Below are 26,796 nucleotides of genomic sequence, written 5' to 3'. Positions count from 1 at the left end.
GAGCAAAGAAGACCTGGTGAATAAGCAGGTATTAAGACCTATACTAGACCATGCAAAGGAGGCTGGAGCCTAGGGAACAGCGTACCCTTGGTCCTGTCTTCCTTAACTTCAGAAAAAGCAGGCTTTTCAGCTTCGGGTATCACCATTAAAACTGAGCTCACTGTGGCTAGAACTAGACCCCAGTCCCCCTGTCCCTGGGTTCCCAGGCACATGCGATGACCTTCTGTGAAGGCATTTCTTTACAGACTCAGAGGTCACTGCTCCCATATTCTTCTCAGAAAGCTAGATGCCCAGGTGTGATGGTCGGAGTGGAACTCAGTGGTGTCCTGTGCGCTTAAGCCTGTAGCCTAGTGCATGGGAGGAGCTGAGGTCAATCCCCAGAAGGGAGGAAAGAAGAAAATTAAAAACCAGTTGATGACCTAAGGTTTTCTCCCACATCCCAGCCAGGACACACACCTTCACCTACTCCAAAGACACAGGCCTGTTTGGAACCAGCTTTGGGGCCAAGGCATGGCCACTGAACTGATATTCCTGTTGTTTGTCTTATCCCTCCATTCTCTAAAAATTGCCGGAGAAAGCTAGGTGTGATGGTGCACCCTGTAATCTTGTCACTTGGGGGCATGCTTAGGTTCAAGTATAGCAAGACCCTGACTCAGAATACTAGAAGGAGCAGTCAGATGTGGAGGCTCAGGTCTTTAATCCCCGCACTAGAGAGGCAGAAGCAAGTGGATCTCTGAGTTCAAGGCCAACCTGCTTTACATAGAGTTTCAGGATCGTCATGGACACATAGAGACCCTGTCTCGGTGCGGGTAGGGCTGGGGGTGAGTTCCCAGCACCCCACATGATGGCTCACAACCCTCCTAACTTCAGTTTCAGGGGATCTGATGTCTTCTTCTGACTTTTCAGGGTTCCAGGTATGCATGCAAAACAAAACATTCATACACATACATTTTTTCTTTGTTTTTTGGATTTGTTTTTTTGTTGTTGTTTTGTTTTGTTTTGGAGACAGGGTTTCTCTGTATAGCCCTGGCTGTCCTAGAACTCACTCTGTAGACCAGGCTGGCCTCGAACTCAGAAATCCACCTGCCTCTGCCTCCCAGAGTGCTGGGATTACAGACATGCGCTACCACTGCCCAGCACACATACATTTTTTTTTAAAAAAAGGAAAGAAAAAAGATAGAAATAAGCTAGGCATAGTGCCTTTAATCTCAGCACTTGAAGGCAGGCAGACATCTCTGGGTTTGAGGCCATCCACATAGGAGTTCCAGGCCGACCAGAGAAACACAGTAGACCCTGTCTAAAAGGAAATAAAACATACATGTTGCCCCTGAGGAAAAGCTTAGCTCTTGGTGAGTTTTCTACCCACCTCTACCACTACAATAGGAAGATCAGGGACCACACCAAGCTATGCTGTGACCACCATTTCTCCCCACATTGCCCTCAGATCATGACAAATGAAGCCTAGGTGGGATCATATGCGTCAAGGTCATGCGGAGTCCCTTGCTCTTGTGTTGAGGCACAAAGAAGTTTCTGTTCAGTGTTGAACTTTATGCTGATGCCAGTGCCCACAGAGTGAGACCAAGGTGGTGTATCTGGCCAGAGCCCTCTCTTTTGGCCCATGCCTGGGTCATTGCCCTGGACTTTGCTACCCAGGCAGTTCCCAAGTTATGTTCTGTTGCATCTGGGACCAGAGCCCAGTGAAGGCTACCGTGCAGGTGATGCGGCTGTCGAGCCACTGAAGAGCAGGAGGTTCTCAGTATAGGCACAGCAAGAGGCCTAGGGCAAGGTAAGGACGGGCCATCAAGGAAAGATTGCTTTTGATTTTGTATTTTGGGGGGGGCAGGTATTTTTTGTTGTTTTTCCTTTTTAAAAAATTGTGTGTGTGTGTGTGTGTCTGTGTGTGTGTGTGTCTGTGTGTGTGTGTGTGTCTGTGTGTGTGTATATGTCTGTGTGTGTGTATGTCTGTGTGTATATCTGTGTGTGTGTATGTCTGTGTGTGTGTATGCTCACATGTGCATGCATGTGTGTGTACTCCTGCTCTCACATGCATCAGTTGGGGGTGGGGAATGCTCACACAGAGGCCACCTTTGTGGAGTTGCTTCTTTTCTTCCACCTTATGTAGGTTGGATAGATGCAGCTCAGGTCCCCAGGTTTGCCAGGCAAGTGCCATTACTTATACAGCTATTTTGGCGCCTTTGAACAGGTTTTTTTGGATTTGGTTTTTTCGAGACAGGGTTTCTCTGTGTAGCCCTGGCTATCCTGGAACTCACTCTGTAGACCAGGCTGGCCTCTAACTCAGAAATCCGCCTGCCTCTGCCTCCCAGAGTGCTGGGATTACAGGCGTGCGCCACCACCGCCTGGCTATTGTACAGGTTTTAACAAGAGTAAATGGAGAGTACTTTTCTTTCTTTTCTTTTTTTTCTTTTTCTTTTTCTTTTTCTTTTTCTTTTTTTTAGACAGGATTTCACTATTTATGTAGTCTTGACCAACCTGGAACTCACTATATAGACCAGTCTGAAGTGCTGTTTTGTTTTTGATTTGTTTTGCTTTGGTTGGTTTGGTTTTTGTTTGTTTTTTTTCACGTCAGGGTTTCTCTGTGCAGCCTTGACTGCTCTTGAATCTCACTCTGTAGAAGTCAAACTCATAGAGATCTGTCTCCCAAGTAAATTCTGGGATTAAAGGCTGTGCCACCACTGCCTGGCCCCTGAGTACTATACTGTGGTCCAGCCAACCTGGCCTGGAACATATAGCCTAGACCTGGCCTTGAATTTTATTGAATTTATTGTTCATTTGCATTTCAAATGTTATACTGCTTCCCGGTTTCCCCCCTCCCCGAAAACCCCCAACTCCAGAATATGCTCCTCCATCCAACCCACTCCCACGACCCCCACTCGATTTCTCCACACTGGGGCCTCTATTGAGCCTTCACGGGACCAAGGACCTCGCCTCCCACTGATGCCAGACAAGGCATTCCTCTGCCACTCTTTTGGCTGGAACCATGTGGATCCCTTGGTTGATGGCTTAGTTTAACAACAATCCCGCTGCCTCAGCTTCCCCAGTTTAGCTTAAGAGCATAACCCACCACGCCTGGCATTACATTCCTGCTCAAGCGCTGGCTGGATAATGTTAGCACTGGTCTGCTGACCTGTTTCAGGAGGTGCATCCCATCCGGGTCCATTCCCTAGGGAAGCCACAGCTTCCTGGTGGGGCTCTTCGGAAATGGCCCCAGGGGCCCCCACGCTGCTGCTGCTACTGCTGGGGTTATTGCTGCTGCCGCTGCTGCCCGGACTCCCACCCCGCGCCACTGGCTGTCCCGCCGCCTGCCGCTGCTACAGCGCCACAGTGGAGTGTGGTGCCCTACGGTTGCGCGTGGTCCCACAGGGAATCCCTCCGGGGACTCAGGTGGGCATTATGTGGGACTGGAGGGCCCTAGTGGGCTACAGTGCCCTTTGGAATCGAGTGTGTGAACCTAAGAGTGTAGTGAAAGGTCACTAGGAGGTGCCTCACAATGAAGTAAACTTTTCGTCCCCACAACCTTCAGACGCTGTTCCTGCAAGACAACAGCATCGCGCACCTGGAGCAGGGAGCCCTGGCTCCTCTCGCTGCCCTGCGCCACCTCTACCTGCACAATAATACCCTGCGTGCGCTGGAGTCCGGCGCCTTCCGCGCACAGCCCCGCCTGCTTGAACTGGCGCTCACCGGCAACAGGCTTCGGGGATTGCGGGGCGGTGCATTTGTGGGCTTGGTCCAGCTTCGTGTGCTTTACCTGGCTGGGAACCAGCTGGCAAAGCTGCTGGATTTCACCTTCTTGCACCTGCCGGTAAGCGACAAACGTCAAAACTATATCTTGCTGTGATATCCAGAACTGTCCTACTGGTGGGGAAGGTTAGGAGGGAGAGAAGTCAACCTTGTCTAGCTACCCATGGCCCTTTTCCCTCATGATTTCTTGTCCCTACTTCAGCGACTTCAGGAACTCCATCTTCAAGAAAACAGCATTGAATTACTGGAGGACCAGGCCCTGGCTGGGCTTTCCTCCTTGGCCCTACTGGACCTCAGCAGGAACCAACTGGGCACCATCAGCAAGGAGGCCCTGCAGCCTCTGAGCAGCCTACAAGTGCTACGCCTCACAGGTAACTCTTCTTTGGTATGGGTCTCTTAGTCCAGAGCTGAACCTGCATGGAGAAGCAGGCTTAGGTACACAGTGGGTTCCTATTGTCAGTGGTGGTAGGAACATAGGCAGACCTGCACTGTGGTGGCCACATCAACCTGGGGAGTTCCCTTAATTTTTTTACAGTCCTTGACTCGGGTTGAGCCAGGTTCAACTTCACTGCAGAAAATAATTTCAGAATAACCAAGATGCAACAGAGTTTGGATGTATTAAAAGGGATGTTAACATAGATTTGAAACAGGAGGGTTAAGACAGGTGCTGTGGGCTGGGTGATGGTGGTGCACGCCTGTAATCCTAGCACTCGGAGGCAGAGGCAGGCAGATTTCTGAGTTCAAGGACAGTTTGGTCTACAGAGTGAGTTCCAGGATAGCCAGGGCTACACAGAGACACCCTGTCTCGAAAAACAAAACAAAACAAAACAAAACAAAACAACAGGTGCCATGGAAGGCAGAAGGATTTCCGAGTTCGAGGCCAGCCTGGTCTATAAAAATTGAGTTCCAGGACAGCTAGGGTTACACAGAGAAACCCTGTCTTGAAAACAAAACAAAGAAAAACTTAAGTGAACTCAGTGGTTCCTCTGCATCGGATAGGGAAACAGAGGATAGTGCAAATGCCCAAGTAAACAAGGGTTGCCAGGTAAGGTGCCCTTATTGTAAACAAAGGTTTAGTCTTGCTATTCCCAGAAATTACCCCCAAAAAGAGCAAGCTCATTCTCGAGATCACAGATGTTATGTTCAGGCCCTTCCTGTGGCTCACTGCTATTTCAGTATTCTAAATGAAAAAGGAGTATTGTTATGTTGGCAACCTTCAGAGTAGATGTTAATTGATGACACTTGGTGAGAGGCTTCAGTCAGATTCTCTGGGGACATGCCCCCCTCCCTCTGCCTCCGTCATAAGAGTGACAGCCTATGCACCTATTTTTTTTTTTTTTTTTTTTTTTTTTTTTTTTTTTTTTACTTTTTGTTTTGTTCTGTTTTTTTGAGACAAGGTTTCTCTGTATAGCCCTAGCTGTCCTGGAACTTGCTCTGTAGACCAGGCTGGCCTCGATTATGCATCTATTTAAGGAAGCAAGGTACACGTTCTGCAGAATAACAACAGAATTGAAGCTCTTTTTTGTTGTTGTTGTTTTTTGTTTTCAAGATAAGGTTTTTCTATGTGGCACTGGATGTCCTAGAACTCTGTGTGTAGAGATTTGAGGACCCTATAACTTGTCATCGGGGAGGTAGGCAAAACTGGAGAGAGCTCATTAGACAACAGGGTTTCATTTCTGCTGCAATATGCAGGAATGTGGAGGCTTGCAAAGCCAGGACCTCAGAGAAGCTGATGCTTTCTCTGGAACTGGGATCACACATTCCTGGGTGACAAGGGTTCTGGAACTCTATCTGTAAGAAATAGATAAGGACGCCCGGGCGGTGGTAGCACACGCCTTTAATCCCAGCACTCTGGGAGGCAGAGGCAGGTGAATCTCTGAGTTCGAGGCCAGCCTGGTCTACAGAGCAAGTTCCAGGACAGCCAGGGCTACACAGAGAAACCCTGTCTCGAAAAAACCAAATCCAAAAAACCAAGTGATAGATAAGGGCTTTTGTTAGGATTGGCAGGACCCATCTACCTAGGCTCTATTCTGTCCTACACAGAGAACCCATGGCGTTGTGATTGTGCCCTTCACTGGCTGGGCTCTTGGATCAAAGAGGGGGGCCGTCGGCTTCTGAGCTCCAGAGACAAGAAGATCACGTGTGCAGAGCCTCCACGCCTGGCGCTACAAAGTCTGCTAGAAGTATCTGGTGGTAGCCTCATCTGCATTCCTCCTTCTGTGACCGTGGAGCCCCCGGAGCTCACAGCTAATCTGGGGGAGGACCTGCAGGTAGCCTGCCAGGCATCAGGCTACCCACAACCCCTGGTGGTCTGGAGAAAGCTGTCCCAGCCTCGCGATAGCAAGCCTCAAGCCCAGGCCCAGCTGGAAGGTGGGGTACCAGGTCTGGGCGGGCATGCCACCCGTGACACCGGCAGCGGCATGCTCTTCCTCACCAACATCACACTGGCCCACGCAGGCAAGTACGAATGCGAGGCCGCCAATGCAGGTGGCAAAGCGCGTGTGCCCTTTCATCTCCTGGTCAACGCATCCCGGCAGCAGTCACAGCACCTACCCGCTCCGCAAGCCCCGGCTACACGCCCTGTGGGACATGAACCCCAGCCTGAGGCAGGTAGCATGGCCTTCCGAGCCCTGGGACTAGCAACGCAGACCGCGATCACAGCAGCCATAGCGCTGCTGGCGCTCACCGCGCTGCTGTTAGCAGCTATGATCTGCCGACGCCGGCGCCGGCGGAAAAAGTTGCCTGCGCCGCCAGGTGAAGGCACCCTATTTGTCAATGACTATTCGGATGGGCCTTGCACCTTCGCACAGCTCGAGGAGCTCCGTGATGACCATGGACACGAGATGTTCGTCATTGACCGGTCCAAGCCCCTGTTCCCAGAGGTACCGCCCGAGGAGGCCCCAGAACACACTCCTCCGGAGGGGCTCAGGTCTGGGCTACGCCTCCCTACACGTGTAGCCTATGAGATCCATTGCTGAGCTTGCGCGTACTAATGACGTAGCACTGGGGATTGGCCGGTGCAGCTGCGCGCATGCTCAAAGTAAAATTGAAGCCAGGCTTCACCACTGAGTGTGTTGGGGCGGCCTGGTGGGGAGTCGTGGGTTGGACCTTGGATAGTGTTCCTCTAGCTGCCAGCTCTGGTGATCCACCTTGGCTCTGGACAGTAAGAATAGTGGGATAACCTACTTACAAAGTAGGGGGGCAGTAGACTGGGTGACAGATTGACAACTGGTCACGATAAAGCAACACTTGAAATGCAGGTAAGTCTTTCCCATCCAATTAGGACACACATCAAAAAAGCCCATAAATTCACATTCCAGATACTGCACGTCTGTACCTTACACCCTCCAGAGCCAGGTAACAGGGTGCCAGGCAGAGTACACAGTATAAGACCCCAAGATGCCCTGAGACAGGTCATCCCAACGTCTACCTCAATGCACTGCACTCCTGCTAAGGGCATAGGATGTGTCCAGAAACCGTTCTCTGCAGAGAGACTACAACACAACAGAGCCAACAAGTACATCACACAGAACAGAACGGGAGCACAGGCCTGAGATACCAGCAGGCAGCCAGATACTGGGAACAGGTGAAGGAGACTGCAGAAAGCAGAGGTAACTGGAGTTATACCCAGGAGAAAGGCAAACTGCAGGAAACCTAAGACAGGAGTCTTTGTGTCAGGGTTCACCAAGACCCTGGAGATCAGAGGCTAAAATAGTCTGCAGCCAGCCGGCCATAGATGTCTGTGGTCCAGAGTACATGGGCACGGCCCGAAGCTAACAGCAGCTGGTGTAATTCAGCTTCCACACGGGCAAACTTCTCCTCATTGATGGAGGCTTCCAGAAGGACAGAGGCAGGTGGTGGCCAAGGAAGACCCTCATAGCAGTCCACAGGGAAAGGGTGCACCACAGTACGTAGCTCAGCCTGTACCACTGAGTCCCGAAGCAGTTCTTTAAGTCCTGCCATAGACAAAGGGTTGCCATAGAGACCAAGGTAACGGAGACTGCCACATCGAGTGAGGGTGGGCAGTGTGGCCAACAGCTGGGCATCAGCAAGCTGGCACTCAGTCAGCTCAAGATGCAGCAATGTGGCTGCTACTGCCTGCAGCAGACCCTGGAAGGGTGTCAACTGGTTGCCTGACAGGTCGTTGCCACTCAGATCCAGCTTTTTGAGGTGGGCTGCATGAGAGCTCTGAGACAGGCAGCGGAGGTCCTCAGGCAACAGCGCGCAGAAGGCCAGCTCTAGGCTCTCCAGGGGCCTCTGCAGGGCACTGCAGGGACAAAAGGGTTACAGAAGGGTCATGGGCAGGTAGGCCAAGGAGAATGTCTCACATAAAAAAGGGAGAGAGTGATGGGAGAGCCCACTCACCTGAGCAGCTGATCCAGCCTGCCTGAGAGGAGAGAGGAGCCCATGCTGAGCTCCCGAAGACAGGTAAACCGGCCCATCTGGGCCAGAAAGTAGCGAAAGTTGTCCTCACCATCCACAGAAGGCTGTCTCGAGTCCCCATGCACGTAATGCAGCCTCAGGCTAGCTAGCTGCTGGAAGCGGGCCACATGTGGGATAATGACAGACAGGCCACGCAGGCCCAGGTTATTGAAGCGCAGGTCTATCCGGCGCAGACAGCCTGCATCTAAAAGCTGTAGCAGGGCCACAGTGTTCCGCATGGGGAGATCCTCAGCCCGGAGGTCCCGGCAGCACAGCCGCAGTGGGCTGTCCACGCTACTTTGGAGTGCCTCACGAAGGAATGTGTAGGAGCCCCGGTTTACCCGAAGGTCTACACGGATTTCCACAGGGACTGGTGAGAGCCCTGGCTCGGCAGTGCCACCCTGCTGCTGGGCGATGCACGTTCTGGCTACAGCCGCTGTACAGTCCCACATGCTCATGGTGTCAGGATCCTGCTCCACACCATCGTCCAGGAGACCAGTCATGTCCAGTACCCGCAATGCATGCTTCCTGGGAGCAGGGATGGGCAGAGGCAGGGAGTGAGGGAGAAAGGCCTACATCCTTCCCAGCTACTTTGTACAGAAGCAGCAGACACAAGTATTCCCATAGTGAACTCTTTCTGACCTCTCAGAACCATAGCCTAGAACCAACTCAGAATCCTCGCTGTACCCCTAGCCTATGGGCCCCTTAGATAAATGCATACCTGCAAAAGGGTTGCGTGCCGGCTCCTCTTTCTTGAGTGTGAATCCGGGAGGTCAGCCCCAGGATCACAGCCTGCATGCTTTCTGTGCTGAGCCGCTCCTGCAGCAGGGCCCGACTGCAGTGGGCACATTCCTGCAGCAGCTGCTGGAAACTGAGCAGGGGGAAGGGCCACGTGTGCACGAGCTCACGCAGCACAACTGTCTTCTTGTCCATGAAGGCCACCTTGAACAGCAGAGGGAAGAGTTCTCGGGGCAGCAGGGGCAGGGCCTGGCACGCAGCTGGCTGGCACTGAAGCACCTGCCGTGTGCTGAGGAACACAAGCGTGTGCATGGTGCTGGGCTGGGCAGGCAGCCACCTGCAGGAGGGGGGCATCTTAGTTAGGGAAGACAAACCCTTCCAAGTTATCAGTGGTACAAGCCCACGGACTTGGCAGTTAGTGGAGGAGAGCTGCACAAAAGGAAAGTTTCTATGTTTGGCTTGAGACAAGGTCTCACTGTATAGCCCAGACTTGTCTTGAATTTGTAGCAATCCTCCTGCCTCTTCTGGGATTTTAAGCATGCGCCATCACACTTCCTAGGAAGCACTTAGAGCTGTGCAGAGTGGACAGAAGACATGGGGTAAACTAAGTGTCAAGCAGACATACATTGTGTAGCACTGTCAATAGCGTGTTTGTGTGTGTGTGCGCGCGTGTGTGTGTGTGGCCTTCTCATAAGTAGCTGCAGCTCTGCAGGGCCAACACTGATGCTTTAGGCCTCCCAAATTACAATGACTCAGAAATCCTTCCTCAGAAGTAAGGGCTAGGCATGGAGATGTACACCTTCAATTCCAGCACAGGGGAAGGCAAGAGCAGGTAGTTCTGAGTCCAAGGCCTACCTAGTCTATTTATGCTTACATAGTAACATCATAGAAAAAAAAAAAAAAAGAAAGAAAAGAAAAGAAAGAAGAAAACAAGGGGCTGGGAGATGCCTTTTTGTATAGTGCTTGCTGAACTTGAGGACCTGATTTCAGACTCCCAGAACCTATGTAAAACCAGGATATAGGTGACAGCTCTGTAAAGCCAGCACTGGAGTGAGCAGAAGAGTCCCTAAAGCTTACTGGCTGGCTAGCCCAATACTGAGTCCCAGCAGATTTGGGTGTTTGTAAAGTCGGGGGTGTGGGGAGTGTGGAGAGATGGCTCAGTGGTCAGGAGCCACCTGTGACTGATGCAGATGCCCCCTTATGCACATTGTATAAATGTATAACTAAGGGAAAGTAAATATTTCCTAAAGTGGAATAAACCTGAGGCCTCGCTTCCCATCAGACAGACAACAGAGGATTCCCAGAGGATTCCCAGTACCCACACCCTAACCCTCCGTATTGATATGCCCGTGGATTTAAGAAAGTCTAACACAGCTTAGTAAGTGCCAGGCTCTGTTTTGTTTTGTTTAAAAAGATCCTTAGTATAGATGGTGTGCAGCCTCTGAGACCAAGGCCTTAAGTTCAAACTCTAGAGATAACGGTTTTCTAGGGTATAACTAGGCACAGAAATCCCTGAGGAAAAGCAACTCTCACCCTCTGTGGTTCTTGCCTCCTATTCGGGAACCTCCTCTTCACTGAGAAACCATTGTACAGAGAAACCACTGTACAGAGAAACCATTGTCTTAAATTCACAAGAGTCACAAAGATCCAAGGCAAAACTGCCAAAGCATTCCAGCTGAGAGGCCGCATACAAAAGTCCCTGAGGCGCAATGATTCCTGCTATACAGGGTCAGTAGACTTCCTGTGGGCAAAACACCTAATCCTCACAACTACGCTACAATCCTCACCCTATAACAATGGAAAACCAAGGCCTAGGCCTTAGGCAAAGCTGCAGCCCGGGACAAGAGTGGGGACCAGAAAGACTGCAGAAACCCGGGGTTTGCTTACTTCTAACACCTCGTACAAATCCTTAAGGCACGGATCCGTGGGAAACCCCGGTGACTCCCCTTGATCTACCTTAAAATAATCTCGTGAGGACTGCCTAACTGACAGGACAAGCCAATCAAGCACCTGTCATAAGAGGAAACGAAAGCAGCCGGCCTGGCCTCCAAGAAAGGATTGCTTCTGGCGGTCTCTGCGGTGATGCATACAGACCCGCACACTCGGATCCTTCGAGAAAAAGAAAACAAAAGCCCGGAACTTCAACTAACCCGGGCGAGCCTGTTTCTACAGGCCGAGAACGTCCTCACCCGCCCCTAGTCGCCCTGCGCTTGCGGCTCATGCCCGCGCGCGCGCAGCGGCACCTCCCGAGAATCCGCCTCAGCCGTGGCCTGCAAGCGCCAGTCCTCGTCAAACCTGCCGTCCGAGTGCCCTGACCACTAACGGCTGCTGACTTTTAGCCCTGCTCCAATCTCAGCCCCGCGGCCCCAGCTCATCCGCCCCCACTACCAAGGCCTCCAACCCCTCCTCTCTTAGCAAGCCTCGCCCTGCGCCGCGCAGCGCTGTGGCGCGCTGTGATGACGCAACACACCACACGGCCCGCCCCCTCCCCCTTCCCAGGGCTCAGAGAATTCGCGGTACAGCCCGGCGCTCCTGGCGTCACCTCCCATTGGCTAAGGACAGGACTTTACAGTGGCGGCGGGAGATTCCCTATACTCAACGTTCAGGCTGCCATGGAGCAGCTTGCGACCGTTCGCGCGCGGCTGCAGGAGTGGGAACGCGCTTTTGTACGGCTGCACGGGCGACGGCCAGCGAAGGTGAGGTGGAGCTAGGGTCCGGACGAGGGCGGCTAGTGGGAACCCAGGCGCAGCTTGGGCTGACGAGCTTCTCTCCTAGGAGGATGTGGAGGCGGCACCTGAGGAGACCCGCAGTGAGCGCTGGGCTGGTGGACCAGGGACAGGGCGAATGTTGGTGGGTGTGCCCCCTGACCACCGACTTGTGCCTTCCCAGCGCTCTACCGTGAGTACCGTAACCTAAAGCGGACAGTGCGTCAGGCTGACGATGGACACCACCGCGTCCCAGAGCAATCGCTGGCCGAGGCAGCTGAGGAGGTATCACTTAATCTCTCGCTGTCAACGTTCTGTGATCAAATTGCAGGAACCAGAAGCATTTGCAGCCATGGAGCACAAAAAGTTGGGTGGCCAGGCTCTCCCATAGGGGTTAGGAGAAGCTTTAGAGGCACTTCTGTGCCCATACCATCTTTTAAACTGCTCAAGGTTGCTGCTATCTACTGCAGGCACAGGAGCCAAGGTGCTGGGGTCCCCACTTGAATCGCGCTGCAACGCAGAATACACAGTCTGTGCCAAAGCAGAGACCACTGAGTTCTGTACAAGAGTATGGGAAGAGGCTCAAAGCCAATCTGAAAAGCACGATACAGGTAAGACCCACCCAGAACTGCCTTTGGCCCCTGGGTATTTGCTAGGGCCATTCTATATCCACTCTTTCTTATAGCATACACACACATGTATACACACACACACACACACCACAGACTCCTGTAATAACTGGGGTCCTGTAATAACTTATGGTGCTCAGGCATCTCTACTCTCGGCTTATTGTCTGTCCCAAACGTCTGCAGTAGTCCAGGTCCTGAGTTCCTACTTGTTGTTCTATCTTCTCAGACTAGACCAACCCTGAGCAGAAAACTCCAGCCTCAGAAGAGATCCTTGTCCACAGTTCCCACCCCAAGGCCACCAGACTTAAGGACTGAATCCCCCTGTCCAGATGATGCTAATGATGCACTTCCTCAGGTTCCTGAGCCCCAGCCAAGGCTGGGCCAACTCCAGCAGCTCCGGTCATCCCTGAGCCTGAGGTTGAGCTCCTTAGACCCTGGTTGGTTAGAGAGGTGTCACAACAGAGTTTCAGATCTTCTAGAGGTTCCGGGTACTTGTGGGCTTGACCCAAGTGCAAAGGAGTCACAACCTCAGATGTCAGGCAGAGTGGATGTTGACGATCCTGCCATCCATCCAGAAGTATCTTCACAGAGCCCAGAGGCCCTAGCCCAACAGCAGTCCCAAGTTTTGTCACAGAGTCCCAAATCCAGCAACAGTAAAAACAGGAAGCGGAAATGGAATGAGAAGGGGGAGGACTTTGCACAAGGCCAGCACAGCAGCCAAGCAGGACCCCTGTGTGAGGGAGCTGGGGCTACAGCACCTGGACAAGACTCTCCAGGAGAACCCGCACAAGTGAATGCAGCTCAGCCCTGCCACAACTCAAGTCAGGCCAGGACAGAGAAGGCTAAGGGCACGACCGACCTCCACGTCTCTCCTCGACCAGCTGCCCTAGACAGAGGGAACTATATTCGACTCAACATGAAAAGCAAGAGCTTTGTACGCATTGGGGCCAGCCGGGGCAGGCTTCTCCGCAAGCAGGTGAGATGTGCTGAAGGGACAGGCGTCCCTTTCCTCTCCTCCCATCCACTCCTGAGTGGCTTTTCCATTTGTGGCCCTATCCCAGGTATGGAAGCAAAAGTGGAAGAAGAAACAAGCTCGGTTTGGGGAAAATGGATCCAGGGCCACCGTGGAGGATGCTTGTTTCCGGTGTGGGCAGCTTGGTCACTGGGCATCCCAGTGTTCCCAGCCAGGTAAGCCTCTGCCTTAAGTATTGGGTCATTTAACCATCGTGGATGCTAGGGAATCACTTACACAAATGAAAGCAGCTCTTAACCCTGGTCCAGGTTCCACCCTGACCGTCCAAGAGGAAGGTGATGATGATGACAGGAAGCCCGTCACCACCTTGGAGGAAGTAGCACAGAGGACAGGCAGCACTTCTTGTCATCACTCTGGTGAGTGACGGGGAATGGGTGATGTGACCTGTGGCCATTACGCCAGGATGGTCTCTGTCTAGTCTGGTCTTCTTCATCACCCTCTCTTGCCTAAGCAGGTGAGGAAACAGAACCTGCTGGGCCAGAGCTCCAGGTGCCTCATTGCCCCACCCCAATGTCACCCCTCTACCCACCAGGGCCCTTGGGACAGGTAGCAGGTGAGTGAAACTTTAATGGTCCAGACTCTTTATGAACCCATCGTAGCTATTGTTTTGTTGCTGTGAAGAGACACCATGACCAAGGCAATTCTTTTTGATTGTTGGGTTTCTGAGACAGGGTTTCTCTGTGTAGCCCTGGCTACCTGGAATTTACTTTATAGACCAGGCTGGTTTCAAACTCCTGTCTCGGCCTCCCAAATGCAGGGTTTAAACGTATGAGCCAACACTGCCCTGGCAACCAGGGCAACTCTTATATAAGAAAACATTTAGTTCGATCTTGCTGCTTAATTTTCAGTAGCTTAGTCTGTTATCACTGTGGGAAGTAGAAAGGCAGGCATGGTGCTGGAGACGTAACTGAGACCTTTTCATCCTGATCCCCAGGCAGCAAATAAGAGACACTGGGCCTGGCCTGGGCTTTAGAAACCTCAAAGCCCATTCCTAGTGACACACTTCATCTAACAAGGACACACCTCCTAATTCTGCCCAAACAGTTCACTAAGTGGGCACTTAGTATGCAAACATATGAGCATGTGGAGGTCCATTCTCATTGAAACCACTCTAACTTGTGTCCACAGAAACCCCTGCTGAAGTATTCCAGGCCCTAGAGCAGCTCGGGCACCGAGCCTTCCGCCCTGGGCAAGAGCATGCGGTCATGCGGATTCTTTCTGGTAAGCGTGGCTGCCTAGGTACTGTCGCCAGCCAGTGTCTAATCCATTGAGCCTCATAACTGCCTCCTGTCCTCTGCAGGCATCTCCACTCTGTTAGTGTTGCCCACGGGTGCTGGAAAGTCCCTGTGCTACCAGCTTCCCGCACTGCTCTATGCCCGGCGAAGCCCCTGCCTCACACTGGTAGTCTCTCCTCTCCTGTCACTCATGGATGACCAGGTATACAGACAGTTCTCAGTACCTGGAAAGTCTGAAAACCAATAGCTCTGATACCCTTAGGTACTTCTAATTCCTTCAACACCAGCTGACTTCTTTCTAAGGGTGACAGCCTGATGCCCAATGTTCTCCGTCTAGTTCCTTTTTTCCCAGAACCCAGTGTCAGATGCATTTGTTTCAAGAGGGCTAAGTGTCTGAGTGAATTTAGGGGGAAGAGATTAGGTTGTATTGGGCTGTGACAGCATTGTATCTACAGGTGTCCGATCTGCCTTTATGTCTGAAGGCAGCCTGCCTCCACTCAGGTATGACCAAGAAACAACGAGAATCTGTCTTGAAGAAGGTCAGGAGGACCCCCATGGATGGGGGGGTAGTGGGCATCATCTCCACAGTGTCTATAACCCTCTTTCTTCTCTGCAGGTACAGGCAGCTCAGGTGCATGTGCTGATTGTATCCCCAGAGGCCTTGGTGGGGTGCGGGGCTAGGGGTCCTGCCAACCTCCCAGAGGCCGCTCGACTGCCTCCAATTGCCTTCGCCTGCATTGATGAGGTCCACTGCCTCTCTCAGTGGTCACATAACTTCCGGCCCTGCTACCTACGTGTTTGCAAAGTGCGCTTTTGTCTGGGTCTGGATGGGGGTGGACCGCGCCCAGGTGGGCTGTGGGATTGAACACTATTCCTGGTTCAGGTGCTTCGGGAGCAAATGGGGGTGCGCTGCTTCTTGGGTCTCACAGCCACAGCCACACGAAGCACTGCTCGTGACGTGGCCCAGCACCTCGGCATAGCTGGAGAGTTTGAGCTCAGTGTGTCAGCCAACATCCCTGCCAATCTGCACCTCTCCGTGTCCATGGATAGAGACTCAGACCAGGTCTGTATGTCCCTGCCAGGGACCTGACCGTGTCAGAAGCCCACAAGCTGCCGTGTTAACCACTCCTTGTTGCCAGGCTCTGGTGACACTGCTGCAAGGTGACCGTTTTCGTACCCTGGATTCAGTCATCATTTACTGCACCCGACGAAAGGACACAGAGCGGGTGGCTGCGCTGCTCCGCACCTGCCTGTCCACAGTGGGAGACTCAAGGCCGAGAGGTAGGCACAGGCAGGGCTTGGCACCCAGGGACCCTTTCCTCTGCGTGCCTGCTGCGGTCCCATCAATCATTTGTTCACCTTCTCTACAGGTCGTGGCCCCGAGGCTATAGCTGAAGCATACCATGCCGGCATGTGCAGCCGGGAACGGAGGCGAGTGCAACAGGCCTTCATGCAGGGCCACCTGCGGATCGTAGTGGCCACAGTGGCATTTGGGATGGGCCTGGACCGTCCAGATGTTCGGGCTGTGCTGCACCTGGGACTGCCCCCAAGCTTCGAGAGCTACGTGCAAGCTATCGGCCGTGCGGGGCGTGATGGGAAGCCTGCCCATTGCCACCTGTTTATGCACCCCCAGGTTGGCGACCCCCATCTCCCCCAACCAGGGTAGACCCAGGGGTTCCACTATTCCTATGGCACTTCAGCCCCAGTTGCTATCTTGTTTTCCTGTCAGCTGCCACTCTGGGCCCAAGTGTGATAGGCTGTGTGCATATGACTGTCCCGATGCAGGGTGAGGACCTTTGGGAACTGCGCAGACATGCCCATGCTGACGGCACTGACTTCCTAGCCGTGAAGAAGCTGGTGCAGAGCGTGTTCCCACCCTGCACATGCAGCCAGAGGCCTGTGTCCAGATCCCCACTTGAGGAAGTCAGAGAGCACAGTGGCCAACAAACACACCCTGTACTGGGACAGGCCTGCCTGGGCCATAAGCGGGCACTCCCAGTGCAGTCTACAGTCCAGGCTCTGGACATGACAGAGGAGGGTAAGGAGCCAGGCAGGAGATGGGTTACAGGGAGAGGCTGTTGCCACGGCTCCTAAGCCCTTCTCTGCCCCTAGCCATTGAGACTCTGTTGTGCTATTTGGAACTGCACCCTCGGCACTGGTTGGAGCTGCTGCCGTGTACCTATGCCCGTTGCCATCTGCAGTGCCCTGGAGGCAGGGCCCAGCTACAAGCTCTGGCCCACAGGTAAGCATATCTGACCTCAGTGTGAGGATAAAGATAAGGAATCAGGGCTGTTGGCCACATACCCCTTTGTTCCTTGGGCACAGGTGTCCCCCTTTGGCTGCATGCTGGGCCAAGTGGCCATCTAAGGACACAAGCCAGGGCAGGAGCTCCTTAGAGTTTGATGTGGTGGAACTGGCAGACTCAATGGGCTGGGAGTTGGCCTCTGTTCGGCAGGCGCTCCGCCAGCTAAAGTGGGACCCAGAGCCAAAGAAAGGTATGCCCACCACCTTCTGAGCCTGCCTGTGCTAGCCAGCTCTTTACCACCTCCCCACCCCCCCACTGACACCCTTGCTGGCAGGTGCAGCACGGGGCACAGGAGTGCTCGTGGAGTTCAGCGAGTTGGCCTTTCACCTGCACAGTCGCAGGGACCTGACAGATGAGGAAAAGGACCAGATCTGTGACTTTCTGTACAGCCGCGTGCAGGCTCGTGAACACAAGGCCCTGGCCCATCTACACCAGATGTCCAAGGCCTTTCGAAGGTGGGAAGGAGGGAGGCAGGGCCGAGGCCGCCCGCTCTGACCCCATCGGCAACTCTGATAGGTTTGTCTCGTCCCCAGTGTGGCCTTTCCCAGTTGTGGGCCTTGTTTAGAGCAGTCTGATGAGGAGCACAGCAATCAGGTGAAGACCCTGGTCAGCTACTACTTTGAGGAGGAGGAAGAGGAGGAGGAGGAGGAGAAAGAAGAAACTATGAAGGGTACTCAGGGTCTAAAACCTGGGCAGACCCAGGTAAGCGGCACACCTCTAAGGATAATTCCTAAAGCTTGGGACAGTGACGTGTCCCCACTCAACCCTGACCCCACAGTCCAATCCCTGCTTGACTCAAGGTTTCCTTGGCTGCTCGGGGTGTGATTTTGTGTGACATGCTGTGGAGGCTCAGGTGAGGTCACATGCTCTCCTCCCACAGCTTCAGGATTGGGAGGACCAAATTCGCCGCGACATCCGCCAGCTCCTGTCTCTGAGGCCAGAAGAAAGGTTTTCAGGAAGGGCTGTGGCCCGCATCTTCCATGGCATTGGTGAGGGCTACTGAGTTGCCTGATGTCAGCAGGGGGTGGGCATTAGAGCCAGCTGAGTCCTCAGGCCTGTGTTTCTGCTCCACCCTAGCAAGTCCATGCTACCCAGCCCAGGTGTATGGGCTGGACCGGCGCTTCTGGAGAAAGTATCTGCACCTGGACTTCCATGCCTTGATGCACCTCGCTACAGAAGAGCTCTTGCTGCGAGGCCGATGACCCCCTTACATGGGAGGGTGCTACATGACTGAAGCATGAGCCAAGCCAGACTGTGGCCACTTGGTGAGGTGTCAGGCTCACCAAGGCAATGATGTGGCCATCACTGACTGTCAGGCAAAATCTTCTGGCTGCAGGAAGAGGATAAGAAGACCCAAAATGCAGAATAAAAAGCATTCAGTAATTTTATGTGCTTTCTGGTAACAGCCCTCCGTTTGAGGATAGCTGCAGTCCCTGTGTCCTAGACATCCAGCTTCATTGGCTTTATAGACAGTCCTAACTAATATCCAGCTCAGGTCAGGTTACTGGGTGCCAGGCGGAGATCCAGGACAGGCAGGGCTGAGAGTACAAGGAAGGCCGCAAAGCAGGGCCGTGGGCCCAGGCCGTCGGCCAGCACACCAGCTAGGGTCCCTGGGAGCAGCTTGCCCAGCAGTTCCAGAGTGGCCAGGAAGCTGTAGTGTGTGGCCTGGGAATGGTAATGCAGATCAGGGCCTAGTGACTCCCTACCGTGCACTCCCTGGCCATCCCTACGCTGCCCTCTTACCTGCAGGGCTCTGGGGGCCAACTGGCTACTGTGCATCATCACAGTGAATGTGGCAGTGGTGACCACACCCCCCAGAAACTGTTGTAGACACAGGCTCAGCAAAGCTGCCCCTGGAAGAACAGAAGTCAGTGGCCCCAGATTCCGGCCCCTCCCAATGCCCTCAAGGCTAACCTCTCACCTCTCATGACTGTGCCAGGGTCCAGACTGGTCCCTGGGCTGTTGAGGTGGAAGAGCAGAGCAGTCTGGCAGGCCAAACCCCCAAGGCGAAGCTGCAGCACTGACTTCAGCAGCTTCAGTGGCTGCCTGGGGTGGGAATTGAGAGACGCTATAGTAAGACACATGGTTGAGGCATGAGGCAAGCCTGGGGCAGGGTGGAGTTGAGGGTCAGGCTAGGGTTGGGGAGTGCTTACCAGTGCCTGGCCAGTAGAGCCCCACCCAAGGAGGAGCCAGCAATGGAGCAGGTCATAGCGCCCACGCCACTCCATAGCCCCAAGTCTGAGGCAGAAGCACCGTGGTCCAGCAGGAGAAGTGGAAACAGGCTGCCGGCACCCTGCTCACCTACAGGAGATCATACACAAGGATGGCCCCAGTCTTTCTTCCAGGAGCCTCAGGACTCCAGCCAGGCCCCTGGGCCCTTCATTTTCATGGGCCCCAGATGTCAGAAGAGAAAGGGCTGGGCACTGGCTGGAGCTGAGGGGAGTTCAGAGACAAAAGTGAACTGCAGAGCTCTGGGCCCTAGAGACCACCTTGGAGTTAGGGCTCCAAGCCTGATGTTCCCCAACTGCAGGCCTCACTCACCCAGCTTGTAGGTGAGCACAAAGCCTGCTGTCCAGAGGGTCCCAGGCACGGCCAGCAAATCTTGCAGAAGATAGGAAGTGTGGGGTGTATGCTCTGAGGCCTGAGGCCTTGGCAGCTGTCCCAAGGCTGGTGCAGCCCAGGCTAAGGCAGCAGCCAGCCAGTAGGTGGCAGCTAGGAGCCAAAAGAGCAGTGGCCAAGAGAGGGTGGGGAAGAGGACCAGCAGCCCGCCCCCGGCCAGTGCCGAGCCCAGCTTGTAAGCGACCACCTGTACAGTGTTCCCAGGTCCCAACTCCTTTGGCTCTAGGAGCTGCACAGCGAGTGTGTCCAGAGCCACATCCTGCACCGCTGCACCCAGATTCAGCAGCAGTAGCAGCCCCATCACGGTGGTAGGTAGCCCTGTCTGGCCAGCCTGCGGAGGAGGCAACACAGCCAGCAGGCCACACACCAGGCCCAGGGACACTGTGCTGAGTGTTAACCAGACCCGCGGGGTGCCCCGCCTGTCCACCAGCGGTGCCCACGCCAGCTTTAACAGCCAGGGAGCATACAACCCCTTGGTCAGACCCACGCGCGTTAGGGAGAGGCCACGGGCCCGCAGTAAAATGGGAAGCAAACTCGACTGCAGTCCATAGGGCAGACCCTGCACAAGATAGAGGCCGGCCAGCGGCAGCAACTTCCCATGCATGGCCAGCTCGTGGTGGGATCGGATGGCTCAGGATGAACGGTCAGGGTCTGGTCCTCCTACATAGGGCCGGGGACAATCAGGCTGGAATGCCGACACGCACACCGGGGCTCAGATATCCCGGAAGTACCAAAGCTGGGAGAAAAAATGCGGGACTATAGACCGGTCCAATCGCAAGGTGGGCCTGCGGTCTTGCGCAGCCCATAACTACCAGCATGCTTTGCGCAGGGGTCAGGCCGAGGGAGAGGCGGGGCAACCTGGGCTAGGGGTGGAGCCAACTCCCTATTAGTACTCAATTGGCCTAAAACCCGGGCGCCAAATGTCAAGCAGGTTATATAGACCTACGCAGACCCAGAATATCTGCTCTGGCGCCAAACCTGGACGTGACAGCCTGCTGCTCATATTCCCAGCAAGCAGGTCAGGCAGGTGTGAGTGGCTAGGAAGGAAGCTGAGGTAACAGGCTGGTCTCAAAGGTATCTTCCTGTCTGTTCAATGGTTATCAGATTCGTTCCAGAAGAAGCATTTCTTTCTTTTTCGTTTTTTTTTTTTTTTTGGGGGGGGGTGGTAGGGCGGGAGTTGGACAGGGTCACTTTGTAGCCCTGGCTGGCCTAGAACTTAATTTGTAGACCAGGCTGACCTCAAACTCAGTATTTTCCTGTCCCTGTCCTCTAAGTGCTGGGATTAAAGGCACGTGCCACCACGCCCAACTCCGGAAGCATTTCTAATACTCAGCTCCCGGAGGAGCCAACACTTTGCTCCACAATGCAGCTAGCACCGTTCCCCATATCTTGCTGAGACTGTGGCTTCAGAGCTGCCCCCAGGTCAGTGACCACAGAAGCAGGATTTTGTGGGAAAGGACAGTGCCCAGGCAGCTACTGCCCATGATACCCCCTTCCTTTGCTTTGTTCTGTGAGAGTAGTTAGTCCAGACCACGTGATTCTGGCTCAAGTCCAGTCTTTTTCTCCTTCTCAGAGTTGTGCCCTCCCAAGTCCATAATAAGACTGTTAAATGGGACCTTGGGTTAAGAACTGACGCCATAGTAGATAAGTGGGTGGTACTGCTTTTGTGTTTGGACCCAAGTGTCAAAGTCCTAGCACCCTGGCACTGCCTTGCTTCCATTGATGGGCTATCCTGTCACTTCCGGATATTCTCAGGATCCAAGTGTTCATATCTATAAAATGGGTTCTACTTTGGGGCATGGTTGTAAAGCCCTATAATTTTGCTCTTCAGGCTGAGGCAAAAATGGGTTTTAGGTTGATCTGGATACCTTAGCAAGACCATGTCTTAAAACTGAAAAGGGGTGGCAGGCAGGATATAGCTCAGTTGTCCTAAATTCAATCCCTAGTACCACAAAACTTAGGGGAGGGAGTACTACTTTGCCTACCTCAGAGGAACACTGCAGACCAAACAAGTGAATCCCAGCAGTGTCTGCTGTGCATAGGGTCTCATCCCCTCCTGAGCCTCCCACTCCAGTGTGCATCTTTCCATTAGCACACATCTGCCCCAAGGGTTCCTAAACGTGCTTTGCAAAAGGACCTCCCTGCTTTGCTATGCCTGAGGTGGGTGCCACCCAAGCCCTTGCTGTCAGTCCTAACTTTGTTGTTAGAACTTAATAACTCCATCCTGCGGTTGGCGCAGGAAGTGCCGGAACGCAGGACACAGTGCAGAACAACCGTTCCAGAGAAAGGTTACTGTTTCTGATGCAGCCTCTAAGATCTCTAACCTGTAGTTCCCTGAACCTCATCTCCTCCCTCTCATGTGGTTCTCAGTGGCCCTGAAAGGCAGGTGTGCTGGGCATCTGCCTGCACACTCTTTCCTAGTATGTTAATGAGTTTATTTAACCGAGCATCACATGCCCACACTTAAGACCGCAATGAAGACCTAGCACACAGATGCACCTGCCTCAGGCCAAATGGATGAGTGACCATCTGGAGGGCCCATCCCTGGGAACCGCCCTTAAGAACCCCTCTAGATGCAGTCTCCAGTGTCCCTTAACTGGAGTCTATGTGTCTACAAAAAGCCAGTCAAGTAAGTCAAAAGCTGGGGTCACCCAGGCAGCCACTTCAAATCAGGCTGACACCCAGCTTTATTAGGGACCTGCAGGGACAGGTACCCAGACCCTAGGCGGAATCAGAAACACTGAGGGCTCCCAAGGACCCTCAGTTTGTTGAGTCAGAGACGATCCCATGTGGCCCTAGCAGTGGCTTCAGGAGTACTCCTGAGTGAATTTAGCATAGAAGTTCCTCAGTTTTTCCAGCAGCAGCCTCAGTTTCTCCATGGGGGGCAGAATGGTCATCCTGAAAAGGACAAATGGTCAGCGTGGAGCACAGGCCCATTAGAGGCAGGGTCAACACATACCAGGTCTCACCGGAAATGGTAGGTGCCCTCCTGCTGCCCAAAGCCACTCCCAGGCACAACGCAAATGCCAGTCTCTTCTAGGAGGCTCAGGCAGAAGAACATGTCAGGGGCCATGCCGAGCTCCTGGGGGTGAGGAGGGGGTCGGATCACAGGCTGGCGGTCGGGTCACAGGCTGACACCCCAGCCCACACCCTGCTCCGCCCCCCACCTGAGCACGCTGCACTGCTTTCAAGGGCAGCTGCACTCGCGGGAAGGAGTACATGGCGCCCTGCACTGGGTTGCAGCGGATCCCGGGAGCCTCGTTGAAGACCTGCTCCGTGAGTTTAGCCTTGGCCGCCAATTCAGCCAGCACCGCCTGCCTCTCCTGCGGTCACAGGAGGGAATTATGGAAGAGGGTTTCAATGTGTCCCTCCACAGCCCCACCCAAAGCTGGATCACCAGATAGCTTTGGCCTGGTCTGGTCTGCTCACTGCTTGAAACTGCTTGAAGGACGGCTCGGAGGGTGTTGGCGGACTGACCACCATGTCCATCAAGGTCTGGCCCGGCACTGGTGGACACAGGCGCACGCTCATCAGTTTCCCCATCTGTTTCTGCACCTCAGCATCCATGTTTACCACCTCCACATAGCCACCTCGAAACCCACACCTGCCCAGGAGAGCGGGAGTTGAGGCCGGTCTGGGAAGAGGGTGCTGCGACTGCGTGGCAGTGACTAAGAGTCCTCTACCCCGCCCACCTCCACCACCACCACCACCCGGGCTGTGCGTACTCGCCCATGTAGCCCTTGGAGACTGAGTGAAAAGAAGCCAGCTCCTGCTGCGTGGCATATGGTGGCCCCATCTCCATGAGCACCTTCTTGAATGAATGGAACTGAGAGCCCTCGGCATACACATTGTCCTGGTATACCTGTAGGGGTGGCAGTGTCATTCAGGCTGGGGGCCGAGCTGTGGCTCGCCGGTGTGTGTGCCCCCTATGCGTACCTCGTCGGCCATCAGGAAGAGTCCCTCTTCGAAAGCAAATCGAATTACGGCCTCGATGCACTCACGGGTCTGCACCTGCCCTGGAGTGTGAAGATGCAACACTGACTGGAAGATCAGCCACCGGCAACAGAGAACCAAGCTCGACTGGGCTCAGCCTAGGCGCACTTGGGTTAGCAGAGCAAGGGCAGGTTCTGGAGGAGGAGGCGGGGCTGACAGGAGGAGCACCGTGAGGCGGAGCTAGTGGGGGGGGGGGGGGAAAGAGTGAAACTACAGGGGGCGGAGCAGATAGCTTTACCAGTCGGGTTGCCGGGGTTGATGACGCACAGTACTCGGGGGCAGCAGCGGTCACGTGCCTGGCACAGAGCGCGCCGCAGCTCTGCGATGTCCAGAGCCCAGGCACGCTCTTCGTCCAGGTAGTAGTCCACTTGCACGGCGTCCAGCTCAGCCAGCGCAGCCGAGTACAGTGGGTACTGAGGAATGGGAATGAGTACGCCCGTTCGTGCACGGCCCTCGCCAGCCACCAGCAGCTTGAGCACTGTCTGTAAGCGGGATGGGGAGCACGGCCTTAGTGCAACCAGGGTTGTACACCCCGCCCCCACCGCCGCCCGGTGCTGACGCCGCTGTACCAGACTCAGCACCATCTAGCCTCACACATAGGGCTACTCTGGCCTGCCCTGGCCTGGTCTACCCTACCACGATGGCATCGCTAGCCCCTGTGGACAGAAAGATGTTGTTCGGGTCTGCAGGGATGCCTCCGTCTCTCCTCTCAATGTATTGGGCCACATCCTCCCTGAACGGCTGGATTCCAGAGCTAATGCTATAGGCACCTGAAAGGGGACAAGCTAGTGAGGGGGGGCAAGTCCTGTAACCTTCCCAAGGGACTCAGCCCTCTCTGGCTCTCCTCAAGGCTCAGACTCCACCTAGAGCTGGCACTCACCCAGGCTGTGGCCCCCGCATGCCTGCAAGATGCGTTCTGCCCTTTTCTTGGCATCCTCTGGGAAGTCAGGACTGCCCAGAAGATTGGGGTACACACAGAGGGCCAGGACCTGGAAGAACCAAGTCTTGAGTCCAGAGCAGCTGGGGGAAGGGGAGTAACCACAGGCAGGCAGTCCAGCAGCCTGACCTGGCGGAAGAAGGTGATGGGCCTCTGCCCCATGGCATGTGCATCCCCAATATTGGCACGGATGACCTCGGTAAAAGGCTTCTTCACACCCTGAGAAAGAAAGGAAGCAGCCAGGGAGACTGAAAACAACCACCCTACTGCCCTTGTCCCACATCCCACTAGGCTGGGACTACCTCAGCAACCCAGGTTTAGTAGAAGGGCAGGAGGTGGCCCAAGGCCATACCTGCCGCAGCTCCTGCTCCAGCTCCAAGGCACGCTGCACTATGGGTCCTCGAACTGCGTACTCCACCCTCCGCACACATGGGTTCATCGTGTCCAGAGTCAGCACCTTCCCCTTCAGCCCATTCACCCGTGAGGCCATGACTGCTCAAGCCAGGCAGAATGCTAGCTCAGGAAGAAGGTTCCAGTGGGGGATCAGGGCTGGCAATGGGGAAGACTGCGTGAGGTGAGACGCCACCCTCTCCACAGCAGCCTTCTGGCCCTACTGAAAGGGGCAGAAAAGGCTGAAGGAACTGGAGCACCCTGGGCCCCGCCCCACCAGTCTGGGCACAGATCTGCCCCAGGGAGCCAGAGGGAGTTGGTAAGGCAGCAGGCGGGGCTTGGGGCGAGGCCCATTGCCGCCTAGTGTCCCCATGAGAGAGCAGAGACCCACTTGGGGAGTAGGGACAGACGGACGGTTCAACATTTGACACACTGGAAACTGGAAGAAGAGAGCACTCAGCATCTGGGCCTATTAAGAACAGAACCAGGAACTCCTGGAGATTTACCCTAGCAAGGCCTAGCTGAGGCCTAGTCCTCTCAGACTGATACACACCCCATCTTTAAGTGAGTGGACTTGTCCAGACCTTAGGGATCTGGGGAGCACTGGGGGAAGGGAGAAAGATGTCCAGTCTCTGGGTTCCATGGGGACTGACAGAGTGCTATGGTTGGACCTTGGTCCCTGATGAGCCACTGCAAGGGTTTAGGGGGAGGGGAAGAGACTGGAGACAGGACAGCTAGTTCTGGACACACCTCACCCCTGGACTGCCCTCATGCCCTTTCAATACACATCAGCCTGAGGGTGCCCTTAGGTCCACAACCCAGGCCAAGGGTGACTAAGTCCCTTTCCCTGCTGCTTCTGATTGGTAGAGGGAGCAGGAAGTGAGCTCTGATAGGCCCACAGTACCCCACTCCCACTGGCCTTCTAGGAAGCTTATAGACATGCTCAGCCCTGGTCACCCAGGCCCTTGGACCCATCAATGCTCAGGCTAGGGGCTGGGGAGACTGACTCCTAAGCTGGGCAGCAGGCAGCTGGGAAGGTATGAGGTGAGCCTTGATCCCTCTGTCACTGGAGGCTGGAAGAAATACCACAGGAGGCCCTGAGTGGGGACACACTCACCTCTGATCGCTTGGCTCTGGTACCACAGGAGCCTCCCAGCTCAGTGGCCTTTCTCTGGCCCTCAGGACACAGCACAGATTCATACAGGTTTGGCCCTGGAAGGACCTGCCCCGCCTGCCTCTCCCCAGCGGGGCCCAAGGAGCAGTGGGAGCAGGTGGACTTCAGGCAGCGGCACAGCCCTACTCTAAATTTAACCAGCAGTCACCACCAACCCTCCCTCCCCCCAGCCCTTCCAAGGACACTAACCCTCCAACCACAGGTGCTAGAGGAAGGACAGGCCCTGAGGATGGACACCAGGCTGACCAGGTCAGTGCCCATGTGACCTGGTAGAGATGACCATGCAAAGACAAATGCAATGGCCATGATCTAGAACTGCCTTCTTCCCTCTAGCTCGAGGCCCCTAAAGGGCCCCTCTCACTCAGACGCATTGTCCCTAGCCAGCACAGCCCAAGTGGCCAACTGCTTGTCACCTATACCAGCACAGGCGGAAGCTGGCAGACATGCCCCAGGATCGGGGCTTTATGCCAGAAACTGAGACCATGACCCTGGGAAGAACCTAACCACTGCCAGCCTTCTGCCTGTTTCACGCTGCTGGCTCTGGCCCAGTCCTGTGGAAAACATCGAATCCCTTCCAGTCAGGGTCCCTGCCCCTCTGCATGGTCACCCACTCCATCACCCACGAAGTTTTCTCCAAAGTGTCCTACTGCTTTCAGGAAAGCAAAGGGTTACAGAGGAGCCTCCAAGAAGCTGAACCAGCTAGGAGAGGTGGAGGTTAAGGCTGGGCTTCCTGCCTGTGGCCCTGGGCTTTCCTCCCACAAAGGCTGGGGCTGCTACCTGCAAGCCCGAGCAAGCCCCATCTACAGGTTTGGGTGCTCCTGGGCATGGGTGGCTCCTAAGCAGTGAGACACATGGAA

General features: G+C 54.5%; 5 protein-coding genes across 14 annotated transcripts; 2 read left to right on the top strand and 3 right to left on the bottom strand.

Moving 5' to 3' along the window:
* The first annotated feature begins 2,486 nt into the window (after nucleotides 1-2,486).
* Lrrc24 (leucine rich repeat containing 24) lies at nucleotides 2,487-6,917 on the top strand. The gene is made up of 4 exons (XM_052160456.1): nucleotides 2,487-3,402; nucleotides 3,542-3,820; nucleotides 3,962-4,130; nucleotides 5,803-6,917. The coding sequence occupies exons 1-4, from the start codon at nucleotides 3,220-3,222 to the stop codon at nucleotides 6,735-6,737; spliced, it is 1,566 nt and encodes a 521-aa protein (XP_052016416.1). The 5' UTR covers nucleotides 2,487-3,219; the 3' UTR covers nucleotides 6,738-6,917.
* Nucleotides 6,918-6,999: 82 nt separating this feature from the next.
* On the bottom strand, nucleotides 7,000-11,357 carry Lrrc14 (leucine rich repeat containing 14). 6 transcript variants are annotated; one of them, XM_052160452.1, is made up of 5 exons: nucleotides 10,930-11,357; nucleotides 10,453-10,520; nucleotides 8,903-9,256; nucleotides 8,125-8,709; nucleotides 7,000-8,026 (listed from the first exon to the last, which is right to left on the bottom strand). In XM_052160452.1, exons 3-5 carry the CDS (start codon nucleotides 9,229-9,231, stop codon nucleotides 7,459-7,461), a joined length of 1,482 nt encoding a protein of 493 aa, XP_052016412.1. In that variant the 5' UTR covers nucleotides 9,232-9,256; nucleotides 10,453-10,520; nucleotides 10,930-11,357; the 3' UTR covers nucleotides 7,000-7,458. The 6 variants fall into 6 exon arrangements, with proteins under 6 accessions (XP_052016412.1, XP_052016411.1, XP_052016413.1 ...); XM_052160451.1 differs by having other exon boundaries at nucleotides 10,453-11,357; XM_052160453.1 differs by lacking the exon at nucleotides 10,453-10,520 and having other exon boundaries at nucleotides 10,807-11,357.
* A 41-nt stretch (nucleotides 11,358-11,398) lies between these two features.
* On the top strand, nucleotides 11,399-18,210 carry Recql4 (RecQ like helicase 4). Of its 4 annotated transcripts, none has more exons than XM_052160446.1 (22): nucleotides 11,399-11,615; nucleotides 11,695-11,728; nucleotides 11,809-11,909; nucleotides 12,095-12,235; nucleotides 12,480-13,229; nucleotides 13,315-13,441; nucleotides 13,535-13,642; nucleotides 13,741-13,839; nucleotides 14,415-14,507; nucleotides 14,587-14,723; nucleotides 14,977-15,060; nucleotides 15,138-15,326; nucleotides 15,405-15,584; nucleotides 15,661-15,802; nucleotides 15,892-16,154; nucleotides 16,307-16,559; nucleotides 16,634-16,763; nucleotides 16,847-17,016; nucleotides 17,101-17,281; nucleotides 17,360-17,528; nucleotides 17,707-17,815; nucleotides 17,904-18,210. In XM_052160446.1, the coding sequence occupies exons 1-22, from the start codon at nucleotides 11,532-11,534 to the stop codon at nucleotides 18,026-18,028; spliced, it is 3,669 nt and encodes a 1,222-aa protein (XP_052016406.1). In that variant the 5' UTR covers nucleotides 11,399-11,531; the 3' UTR covers nucleotides 18,029-18,210. The 4 variants fall into 4 exon arrangements, with proteins under 4 accessions (XP_052016406.1, XP_052016407.1, XP_052016405.1 ...); XM_052160447.1 differs by having other exon boundaries at nucleotides 13,514-13,642; nucleotides 15,138-15,152; XM_052160445.1 differs by having other exon boundaries at nucleotides 13,514-13,642.
* Mfsd3 (major facilitator superfamily domain containing 3) lies at nucleotides 18,193-20,253 on the bottom strand. Of its 2 annotated transcripts, none has more exons than XM_052160458.1 (5): nucleotides 19,368-20,253; nucleotides 18,980-19,127; nucleotides 18,748-18,872; nucleotides 18,570-18,679; nucleotides 18,193-18,477 (listed from the first exon to the last, which is right to left on the bottom strand). In XM_052160458.1, exons 1-5 carry the CDS (start codon nucleotides 20,047-20,049, stop codon nucleotides 18,328-18,330), a joined length of 1,215 nt encoding a protein of 404 aa, XP_052016418.1. In that variant the 5' UTR covers nucleotides 20,050-20,253; the 3' UTR covers nucleotides 18,193-18,327. The 2 variants fall into 2 exon arrangements, with proteins under 2 accessions (XP_052016418.1, XP_052016417.1); XM_052160457.1 differs by having other exon boundaries at nucleotides 18,193-18,491; nucleotides 19,368-20,251.
* Nucleotides 20,254-22,075: 1,822 nt separating this feature from the next.
* Nucleotides 22,076-26,712, bottom strand: Gpt (glutamic--pyruvic transaminase). The gene is made up of 11 exons (XM_052160621.1): nucleotides 24,728-26,712; nucleotides 24,505-24,594; nucleotides 24,319-24,427; nucleotides 24,075-24,208; nucleotides 23,677-23,920; nucleotides 23,382-23,461; nucleotides 23,171-23,307; nucleotides 22,875-23,049; nucleotides 22,613-22,768; nucleotides 22,415-22,527; nucleotides 22,076-22,343 (listed from the first exon to the last, which is right to left on the bottom strand). The coding sequence occupies exons 1-11, from the start codon at nucleotides 24,863-24,865 to the stop codon at nucleotides 22,253-22,255; spliced, it is 1,467 nt and encodes a 488-aa protein (XP_052016581.1). The 5' UTR covers nucleotides 24,866-26,712; the 3' UTR covers nucleotides 22,076-22,252.
* Between the last annotated feature and the right edge of the window lie 84 nt (nucleotides 26,713-26,796).

Source organism: Apodemus sylvaticus, chromosome 17 (assembly GCF_947179515.1).
Source record: "Apodemus sylvaticus chromosome 17, mApoSyl1.1, whole genome shotgun sequence".
Classification (NCBI taxonomy): Eukaryota; Metazoa; Chordata; class Mammalia; order Rodentia; family Muridae; genus Apodemus; species Apodemus sylvaticus.
Note: the sequence above shows the minus strand (reverse complement) of the source record. Positions and strands in the feature narration are given on the sequence as shown.

What these genes read in the sequence shown, in the direction of transcription:
- Lrrc24 (XM_052160456.1), top strand. Translation starts at nt 3,220, where the DNA reads ATGGCCCCAGGGGCCCCCACGCTGCTGCTGCTACTGCTGGGGTTATTG. An exon ending in GAATCCCTCCGGGGACTCAG is followed by an intron (nt 3,403 to 3,541) that starts GTGGGCATTATG and finishes CACAACCTTCAG; the next exon opens with ACGCTGTTCCTGCAAGACAA. An exon ending in TCACCTTCTTGCACCTGCCG is followed by an intron (nt 3,821 to 3,961) that starts GTAAGCGACAAA and finishes TCCCTACTTCAG; the next exon opens with CGACTTCAGGAACTCCATCT.
- Mfsd3 (XM_052160457.1), bottom strand. Translation starts at nt 20,049, where the DNA reads ATGCATGGGAAGTTGCTGCCGCTGGCCGGCCTCTATCTTGTGCAGGGT. An exon ending in GCTCTACTGGCCAGGCACTG is followed by an intron (nt 18,873 to 18,979) that starts GTAAGCACTCCC and finishes TTCCCACCCCAG; the next exon opens with GCAGCCACTGAAGCTGCTGA. An exon ending in TGGCCCCCAGAGCCCTGCAG is followed by an intron (nt 18,492 to 18,569) that starts GTAAGAGGGCAG and finishes TACCATTCCCAG; the next exon opens with GCCACACACTACAGCTTCCT.
- Lrrc14 (XM_052160450.1), bottom strand. Translation starts at nt 9,459, where the DNA reads ATGCTTAAAATCCCAGAAGAGGCAGGAGGATTGCTACAAATTCAAGAC. An exon ending in GGCACGCAACCCTTTTGCAG is followed by an intron (nt 8,710 to 8,902) that starts GTATGCATTTAT and finishes CCCTGCTCCCAG; the next exon opens with GAAGCATGCATTGCGGGTAC. An exon ending in AGGCTGGATCAGCTGCTCAG is followed by an intron (nt 8,027 to 8,124) that starts GTGAGTGGGCTC and finishes TTGTCCCTGCAG; the next exon opens with TGCCCTGCAGAGGCCCCTGG.
- Recql4 (XM_052160445.1), top strand. Translation starts at nt 11,532, where the DNA reads ATGGAGCAGCTTGCGACCGTTCGCGCGCGGCTGCAGGAGTGGGAACGC. An exon ending in TGGCCGAGGCAGCTGAGGAG is followed by an intron (nt 11,910 to 12,094) that starts GTATCACTTAAT and finishes TATCTACTGCAG; the next exon opens with GCACAGGAGCCAAGGTGCTG. An exon ending in GGGAGACTCAAGGCCGAGAG is followed by an intron (nt 15,803 to 15,891) that starts GTAGGCACAGGC and finishes CCTTCTCTACAG; the next exon opens with GTCGTGGCCCCGAGGCTATA.
- Gpt (XM_052160621.1), bottom strand. Translation starts at nt 24,865, where the DNA reads ATGGCCTCACGGGTGAATGGGCTGAAGGGGAAGGTGCTGACTCTGGAC. An exon ending in TGGAGCAGGAGCTGCGGCAG is followed by an intron (nt 24,595 to 24,727) that starts GTATGGCCTTGG and finishes TTTCTTTCTCAG; the next exon opens with GGTGTGAAGAAGCCTTTTAC. An exon ending in ATGCGGGGGCCACAGCCTGG is followed by an intron (nt 24,209 to 24,318) that starts GTGAGTGCCAGC and finishes GTCCCCTTTCAG; the next exon opens with GTGCCTATAGCATTAGCTCT.